Source organism: Arachis ipaensis, chromosome B3 (genome assembly GCF_059453495.1).
Source record: "Arachis ipaensis isolate K30076 ecotype BB chromosome B3, ASM5945349v1, whole genome shotgun sequence".
Classification (NCBI taxonomy): domain Eukaryota; kingdom Viridiplantae; phylum Streptophyta; class Magnoliopsida; order Fabales; family Fabaceae; genus Arachis; species Arachis ipaensis.
Genome location: NC_142438.1, coordinates 47,387,706 through 47,397,399, shown reverse-complemented (window position 1 = coordinate 47,397,399; position 9,694 = coordinate 47,387,706). Strand labels below are relative to the sequence as shown.

General features: G+C 39.2%; 1 protein-coding gene across 1 annotated transcript; it reads right to left on the bottom strand.

The window, feature by feature from the left end:
- Positions 1-788: 788 nt before the first annotated feature.
- Positions 789-9,364, bottom strand: LOC148570522 (uncharacterized). The gene is made up of 8 exons (XM_088507072.1): positions 8,935-9,364; positions 7,813-8,295; positions 7,452-7,704; positions 5,219-5,517; positions 5,031-5,086; positions 1,427-1,684; positions 1,116-1,196; positions 789-1,016 (listed from the first exon to the last, which is right to left on the bottom strand). Exons 1-8 carry the CDS (start codon positions 9,362-9,364, stop codon positions 789-791), a joined length of 2,088 nt encoding a protein of 695 aa, XP_088363198.1.
- Positions 9,365-9,694: the final 330 nt, after the last annotated feature.

The window sequence follows — 9,694 nt, the reverse complement described above, 5'->3', positions numbered from 1 at the left end:
GAATCTTGGGGAATGATGAAAAGATTTGAATTCAATTTGAGGAGGGGTGAGGTGCAGCGCACTCGGCGCTAAACGCCCGCCACGCGTTAGATTCACAAACTTATGTACTCTAAGTGCTAAGCGCCGAAACCCTAGCATTTAGTGCCAATTCCCTTTTTTTTAGAGTACAACCCTGGCGCTAGACGCCCAGAAGTGGGACTAAACGCCCAAAAGTGGCGCTAAACGCCAGGGGCCAGTCCCAAATTTTTTTTCACCCTTTCCGTCAAATGCCCAAAAGTGGCATTAAATGCCAGGGGGCCAGCGGTTCTGCCCCTTTTTCGCGTACACCCTAGCGCTAAATGCCACGTCCCAGCGTTTAGTGCCTAACCACCTGAAGCAAGTTCCCCCTTCATGGGGCTCTCGGCTCCGTTCCGACAGCACCTGCTCCTGTGGTACACAATATTCATTACCCAAATATGGTTAAAAACAAGGAAAACTGTGAATTATACAAATGAAATAAATAAAAATGTCAAGAAGAAAACATGACTAAAGGATACTAAAAGTGTTGGGTTGCTCCTAATGAGCAATTCTTTAATGTCACTAGCTTGACGGTTCGCCCCTACTAAGTAAGCAAGGGAGCAGTCTTTTGGTGGGGAATCTCGCCGCCAAGGTAGTGTTTCAACCTCTGGCCATTGACAGTGAATCTTTGGTCAGACTTTTCATCCATGATTTCAATATGACCATATGGAGAAACCTTGGTGACTAGAAACGATCCTGACCACCGAGATTTCAGCTTTCCGGGAAATAACTTAGGTCTTGAGATTTTCCTTGTAGAGCTTGGCATTTTCATAAGCTGTATTTTGAAACTCATCAAGCTCATTGAGTTGGAGGAGCCTTTTCTCATTAATAACCTTGGCATCAAAGTTCAGGAACTTAGTTGCCTGGTAGGCTTTATGCTCTAGCTCTACAGGCAAGTGACAGGCCTTGTCATAGACCAACTGGTCCGGGGACATGCCGATAGGAGTCTTGAAAGCTGTCTGGTAGGCTCAGAGAACATCATCAATCTTCCTAGCCTAGTCCTTTCTTGAAGCACTAATGCTCTTTTCTAGAATCCGTTTGAGTTCTCGATTTGAGACCTCCACCTGTCCACTTGTCTGAGGGTGATAGAGGGTAGCTACCCTATAGCGGAACCCATACTTCTGAAGAAGGGAATCTAGCTGTTTATTGCAGAAGTGACTTCCCCATCACTGATCAATGTCCTTGGGACGCAAAACCTGTTGAAAATGTACCTCTGAAAGAAGCTCATCACAACTCTGGTGTCATTGGTGGGTAAAGATACAGCCTCCACCCACTTGGGCACATAGTCCACAGCTACTAATATGTAGTTATTTGAGTATGAGGGAGGAAAGGGTCCCATGAAATTAATCCCCTACACGTCAAATAACACAATCTCCAGTATAAGTTGCTGTGGCATTTCATTGTGCTTAGGAAAATTTCCAGCTCTCTGACACTGGTCACAGTTCCCTACAAATTCTCTGGCATAATTGAATAGCGTAGGCCAATAGAAACCGCACTGGAGAACTTTTGCTGTAGTCCTCTCTCCACCAAAATGGCCACTATACTCAGACCCATGACAATGCCAAAGCAAGGCCCTTGTTTCTTCTTCCGGAATGCACCTACGATGAGTCCAGCTGAGTGTAACACCCTACCACACAGAGCTTTACGCTTAAGTTGTAAAACAGAGGTGGTGTGGTATTATGACCTCTAAAATAAAGTATATATACATATAATATTTGAAAAGAAATAATATTCGAGGATCCTTGAAGGATAGCTAAAAGAAAAGCGTTAAACCGAAAAGCACAGTACTCACGTAAACGTTAATGTAACCAAAGCAAGGTAAGAGTAAACTAAGCATGAATATATATAAGAGAGCTTCAAAATATAGATAATAAAGCTTCTAACCTAGCTCGTGAAGTTAAAACCAGACAGAGCATATAAACATATATACATATATACATGAGAATCCCAAAATGCTGTTTACAGAACCTGTTTCTCCAAATCAACCTCTAAGAGGGATAAAACATAATATATACAATGGAGATATAAAGTATCTACAGATATATCAAAAACCAAAATATAATCCCCAAAAAGCTAGAATCCTTCGCTTCAGAAACTTTCTGAATGCCTCAGTGAAGTGCCTCATGTCCTGCATCTGAAAACCACAAAATATGCATGGGGTGAGAACCAGAGGTTTCAGCAAGGTAACAGTGCCCACATAACTAACATAAAATGTCCTGGAAAAGCCGAAGGCGATCCTAGAACTTCTGACATTTGATTCAAACTTAAAAATAAAATCTAAAACCATAAATAGGGTGAGGTATCTAAAGATGCTTTGATTCTATCTCAAATATAACTTAATCCCGAAGTTATCGCCTTTCCTCCAATCCTCCGAAACACTAGTGGAATTTCCCTCATCACTCCTCCGCCAGACAAGGGACCTCTCAGTTGCACAGACAAACAATGCATACAAGGAAAACACAGGTAGTTTACAGATACAACAAATAGGATATATAGCAGTTAAGCATGAATATCAAATAGAAAAACCCAAGATTGGAAACCAAAGCAAACAGACAAATGCATATGATGTATGCCTGTCCTATGGCTGATGATATCATTTGTCGGTTATATAGCCAACCCGACATGTCCTGGTAGTTAATCGTGGATAGAAACACCCATTGCGGAGCAAATGGGACTGAGCCACAACCCCCTTGCTACTATCCGCTCAACCCAGAGTAAGTGGAATAACTACTACTGCTGCTACTATCCAAGCGGGTGTTTATAAGCTCGACCTGGAGAAAGTGGAATAATCCACTACTACTGTTACTACCCAGGCGTCACAGTCACTGACCTAGAGTAAGCAGAATGAACCACAATCCTTGCTACTGCCCAGATATCTCAATCACTAACCTCGAGCAAAGCGGAACAAACCACAATCCTTGCTACTGCCCAGGTATCTCATTCAAGAATTCATTCAATCTCAAGTCAATTATTAATTATAATTCATAATCATTTCATCATCAATCATCCTCATTTATCATACTCATTCAAAATTCTATAATTAACTCAGTTTTTCATAATTTTCCTTTCTCATATCATACTCAAAGCAAGTGGACAATGCGACTGCCTACTATCCAAGGGTCACATATCACATTCACTCACAAACCATCCTTTTTGCACTTCCTTGATCACAATTCATTACTCCAGACTTTTCTTCTCTTATTAAGTTAACTCATTCTCTAAGCTTACCCCTCTCCCTATGATTAGAACTATGTTTCAGGGTCTTAGAGAGTAAAAATAGAGGTTTAGAGGTTTAAAATCACATTTAAAACAGAAAACTCAATTTTCTGAAAAACAGGGCCCCGTGTACACGAACCATGTCCTGCATATGCAGAAGTGAAACTTTTTCCAACTCGCGAACGTGACATACTCCCTCGTACGCGAGCACGCCCGTACCAAACGGTCGCGTCGCGTGTACCACTGCGTACGCAAGCCTCCCAAAAATGCCAAAAAGCTGTTACGTATTGCAGACTTGCCTTTCGCACACCAAACTTCTGACGTGTATAAACTTTTTGTTAAAAATTATTTTTCATCCGTTCTTCGAACGACGTAGATTTCACAGACCAAATTTTTATATAAAATAAGTTTGGAAAGGTTTTGGGGTCCGAAAGTCGAGTTATGATTCGCCAAAGTTTGGTCAAAAAATCAGTTTTTCTCAGTAATAACCAAACCTCTATCTTTACAAATTCTTTACTCAATACCAATATTCAAAACTCCTAAACAGCACTAAAATTTACCAAACCATCATCTCAACTTCCATATTCATTCCATTACACATTATCAATTTCATATATACAAATTTAATACCCAACCACCACACATAATCATTTTTCATCATAATTCAATATTATCATCATCATCACACATTCTCATTAACTTCATCATTCAACACACTCATCATCAATCATTCATCATAGTAGCCAACCACCCAACATAAAAATTCTAATAACGAGTCACCAATCATCAGTCTTCCATATCATACTACTTATCATATGGTCTTCTAGCCTAAGTTTTCACGTTACATTATATTTTAATTACGAGAAACCGAAACTATACATTGGCCGATTCTTCCCTAATGCGCAGAACACCACAAATTATCGCCATTCCACAAATACCCAAGGCTCCAAACCTCTTTCAAACTGAAATTCAGCAACAATTGTCAAACCTCAAGCTTTTAACACTGTCAATTGACCACCAATTTCATCAATTTACCTCCATAACATATAATTCAATCTAATATCACATATACATCACTAAATCAACACTCCATATTCTATATTAATAATTTTACAAGGGTTAGAGATTTCTCACCTTACCAACGGAAGCTAGAGATAGAACCCAGCAAATCCACAAAGCTAATTTGCTCCTAAACACCAAAATTCAACAAATTCTCAACACGAAAGCTCAACAAATTTCGAAACTAAGATGAGAATATTTGGGTGAAAAAACTCATATTTCTTACCAAATTGTTTAGTGGGTTTTGTAGAGGATTCCGAGACAAATGCGTGGCCATTGACGGCTTGTCAATCGGAGCTCTGGATCGAAAGTTATGTGAGATTGAATTTTGGAACCAAGGGTTTGCATATTCTTGGCTCTCCTTTCTTGTATTCATCGTGTGGTTTGTGTTTGATGGGGAAAATGGGGCTGAACATGGGTTTATATACATGGGCCTTGGGCCCAATACGGGCCCGGTTCGTCCGATTCGGTCCGTTCGGTCTAATTTTGGGCCAAATTTTTTAAAATTAGTGTAAAAATTCGTATTTTAATTATTTCTACCCCTCTAATTTTTCAACTTTAATTTTCTGATTTCTTTAAATAATAATTAGTTTATTCATTAATTATTTATAAATTCGCGGATTTTACACTGAGCATCTCTTAAACAAGCAAGGTTCCTCCCATAAGAAATCCTTGGCATCATGAAACAACTTCTTAACTTGTTGCTTGATGAAGTTTGTGGGAATGATCCTGCTAGCCTTATAATTCACAATATCTGCAAATCACAGGGCTCTAAATATAGCAAAGAGCTGCTCATTAAGAAAGGCTTCATTCACTGGGATGGGATTGACTGTAGCTTCTTCATGTTCAATCCTGGAGAGGTGGTCAGCTACTTAATTCTTTGTACCTCTCTTGTCTCTAATCTTAACATCAAACTCCTGAAGAAGAAGTACCCATCTGATTAACCTGGGCTTAGCATCCTGTTTGGTGAAAAGATACTTCAAAGTAGTATGATCAGTGTAAACAATAACTTTTGAACCAATGAGATAGGACCTAAACTTAGCAAAAGTGTATACCACAGCTAATAATTCCTTTTTGGTGGTTGTATAATTCTTTTGTGCGTCATTTAAAATGCGACTAGCATAGTAAATAACGTGAACAAGCTCGTCTTGCCTCTGTCCCAAGACAGCTCCAATGGCTTGATCACTAACATCACACATTAACTCAAATGGCAATTCCTAGTTAGGAAGAGCTATGATGAGTGCAGAGACAAACTTTGCTTTTAGAGTTTCAAAGGCATGCAAACAATTATCATCAAAATAAAAAAGTACATCCGCAATTAGAAGGTTACTCAGAGGTCTAGCTATTTTTGAAAAATCTTTTATGAATCCCCTATAAAAATATGTATGGCCTAAGAAACTCCGTATTGCCTTTACATTAGCCGGTGGTGGAAATTTCTCAATTACCTTCACCTTTGCTCTATCCACCTATATTTCTTTGCTTGAAACCCAATATCCAAGAACAATACCTTCAGTCACCATAAAATGATATTTTTCCTAGTTTAAAACAAGGTGTCTCTTGGAATCATTTCAAGACTAAGGATAGACAGTGTAAGCAAGAATAAAAAGAAGTTCCAAACACCGAAAAATCATCCATAAATATCTCAATAAACTTTTCAACCGTGTCAGAGAATATAGAAAGCATGCACCTTTAAAAGTTGTTGGGGCATTATGATGCGTGAGCATCTTGTACCCATTTCATGGTCATTTTCTAGTTATTTTTTGTTGGATTTTATTTAGTTTTATTTGATTTTAGTGCAAAAATCTCTTTTGGATGCTACTTTGAGTTGTTTTGGTGTTTTTTTTATTTCTGGTGAAATTCGGAGCAGTTTAGCAGAGTTTGGAGCTAAAAACAGAAAAGCTCCCAGAACTCCCCTGGGCGCTAAATGCCAGTGATTCAAGGATACACGAGCCTGCCCCCCTTTGGGGCGTTAAATGCCTAAAATTGCGTTTAACGCCAGCAGTCAGACCGAATTCACCCCTCTTTGGGCTTCTCAAGTGGATTTAGCATTTGTTAGTTATGTTTTATTTTCTTTTTATAATTTTTTTACAAACAATATCTTTTAGTTTTAGGATTTAATATTTTATTTTATTTCTGAATTAAATTAGGTTAGTATAAAAGGGAAAAGATCTCTTGTAGCTGGGATCTTCTCTCTTCCGCACTTTTTAGAACCCTATTTTCTCTGTAAGTCATGAGCAACTAAACCCTTTGGTTAAAGTTAATAGCTCTGTTTATTTCTATGGATTAAGACAATTATTTTTCTATTTTAATTAATGTACTGATTCAATTTCAAGGATTGTTTTCACTCTAAATCTTATGAATCTGGGTGGAACGAGAGTATGACCCTTATTCTACATGAGTTCTTGGGATTCTCGAGAGAGTTATCTCGCTTGAACAATAGCTTGAAAAACAATTCCTCCTAAATTGCTAATTACATAAACTAATTGGGATATGTGACATATAATCCTGTTAGCTTTGGGTAATTAGGCTTTTTGTGGCCATAAACTAGTTTTTGAACTTAACCCTGTAATCAGAATTAAGTGACCACGAGAGTGGCGGTTAATGAAGGTCAGAGGAGACTAATTCACTAAGAGAATAGGTTTTAGTCATATACAGTTTGCCATGGAATGAATCATGCATTGTTAAAATAGTTGGTAAGAATTTTTATTCCGGAAAGATAAACATCTCCGAAGCCTTAACTATTTTCTCATACTATTTTTACACCAAACTCTTAATTGCTTTCTTTACTTGCTTGTTTACTGTTTTATGTGATTTAACTCACCAAACCTCTTTTTGATTCACCTAACTAAGTCCAAATGGATCGCCATTGTTGCTCAGTCCGATAATTCTCGTGGGATCGACCCTTACTCACCTGAGGAATTACTTGGATGACTCGATGCACTTGCCGGTTAAGCTATGCGAAATCCTAATTCGCACACCACATTGCATAAATCAAACGGCATCCTTCGGTAAGCAAATACTCCAAAAGGGCAAGCGAATGTCGTCTTTTCCTAGTCTAGAAGGTCCACTGCAATCTGATTATATCCAGAATAGCCATCTAGAAAATAGTAAAAGCTAACCTCTCAAGCATTTGATCAATAAAGGACAGGGGAAAGTGGTCCTTCCTAATAACAGTGTTGATCCTCCGATTGTCAATGCACATCCACCAACTGATAACAGTTCTTGTAGGAATCAGCTCATTTCTCTCATTTGCAACCACTGTCACTCCTCCCTTCTTGAGAACCACTTGCACCGAACTAACCCAAGAACTGTCAAAAATAGGGTAGATGATTCCGGCTTCCCACAACTTGATAACCTCTTTTTGAACCACTTCTTTCATAGTTAGATTAAGTCACTTATGAGGTTGCACAACGGGTTTAGAATCTTCCTCAAAAAAAATTTTGTGCATACACATAGTCGGGCTTATTCCTTTTAAGTCACCAATGGTCCAACCAAGGGTCGTTTTGTGCTTCTTCAGAACAAGTAACAATGTATCCTCTTCACTCTTGCTCAGAGAGGAGCTTATAATCACCGGATATGAATCTTTCTCCCCCAGAAAAGCATACTTGAGAGAGGGAGGCAAGGGCTTTAATTCAAGCTTGAGTGGCCCCTTCTCCTCTTCAAGCACGTTTGGCACCTCTTTAGAAGATGTGGGGTCATCAATATCACTCGAGTTTCCTTCTAAAGAGGGCTTCAAAACACATTCAAGTTCCTGTGCCTCCAAGATATCTTGAACCAATGGTTCAATTGAATCAATCTTCATACATCTCTCAGGGTCACTGGGATGTTGCAAGGCCTCAAGCACATTAAGCACAATTTCCTCCTCATTGACCTTCAATGTCAAGTCACCTTTATGAACATCAATCAAAGCCCTTCCGGTAGCAAGAAAAGGCATCCCTAAGATAACAAATGCATTGATATCCTCTTCCATATCCAATATAACAAAATTCGCAGAATGAAAGTTTCCACCTTCACTAGTAAATTCTAGATAACTCCAAGAGGGAATTTAATAGAATGATCCGCAAGTTGAAGAAAAATTCTAGTGGATTTTACCTCATCAATGTGGAGCTTTCTCATTAATGAAAGTGGCATGAGGTTGATGCTTACTCCAAGATCATACAACACCCTCTGAATAGTGACATCTCCAATCGTGCAAGAAATTAGAAAGCTCCCCAGATCTTTCATCTTTTTTGGGAGGTTCTTCTGAATGATTGTGCTACATTCCTTAGTAAGCACCACGGTTTTACTTTCCTTTCAATCCCTCTTTTTGGTCAGGAGCTCCTTCATGAATTTGGCATAGAGTGGCATTTACTCCAGAGCCTCAACAAAAGAAATGTTTATTTCTAACTTCTTGAAAACATCCAAAAACTTTGAAAATTGCTGATCCTTTGTCGCCTTTTGGAGTCTTTGGGGTATGAAATTTTGGGCTTATATTCGGGGACCAAAATCTTCACCTTAGGTGGTACAGCCTCAACTTGAATGAAGTGAGGGGAGGTATGCTGAGGGGTGTGTTCCCTAGGGGGTTGGTGTCCTTTAGGGTCTCTGTGGTGCTTTCCTTCTGACCTTTGACTTCCGTACCTACCACCTTGCCACTCCTCAGACTGATAGCTTTGTATTCCTCATTCGGATTCAGAATTGTGTCACTAGGGAGGATATGATTAGGCTTCTCAGTGGCTTGCTTGTTCAACTGGCCCATTTGGACCTCTAAGTTCCTAATTGAAGTTCTAGCTTCCTGTATAAATCTATTTATGTTCTTGAAGAGTTCTGCTAAGGCCACTTCCCATTCTGAAGGTTTCTGAGGAACCGGATATGGATTGTGTGCTTGATCAGATTGATATATATGGTTAAGGTTATTCTGAGGGAAGTTATTGTTGTTGAAGTTGGATTGCCTTTGACTCTGATTTTTCCAGCCAAAATTTGGGTAATTTCTGCATCCTAGATTGTATGTCTTGAGAAAAGGATCATTAATAGCCAGTCTTGAAGAATTACCCATGTAATTAACTTTCTCAGGAGGGGTTTGCTCCCACCACTCATATCAAAAGAAGGGTTTGGGGTAGCAATAGAAGAGACTTGCATACCTCCCAAGTGTTGAGTGATGGCGGCTATCTATTGGGACATAGCTTTATTCTGAGCCAAAATAGCATCCGAGGCATCTAATTCCATGACACCTTTCTTCACGGTTCTCTCAGAAGAATAGAGGTACTGATTATTGGCCATCATCTCTATCAAATCCAAGGCCTCATCAGAGGTTTTCATATGCAAAGAACCTCCTGCAGAGTTATCCAGAAAAAGTCTCGAAGCCGGAGTGATACCATCATAGAAA

Coding starts and splice junctions, on each gene's coding strand:
- LOC148570522 (XM_088507072.1), bottom strand. CDS start 9,364: ATGGGTAATTCTTCAAGACTGGCTATTAATGATCCTTTTCTCAAGACA. Junction 5,087..5,218: donor TAAGATTAGAGACAAGAGAG/GTACAAAGAATT, acceptor TGTGATTTGCAG/ATATTGTGAATTATAAGGCT. Junction 1,017..1,115: donor AGACAAGTGGACAGGTGGAG/GTCTCAAATCGA, acceptor TGAGCCTACCAG/ACAGCTTTCAAGACTCCTAT.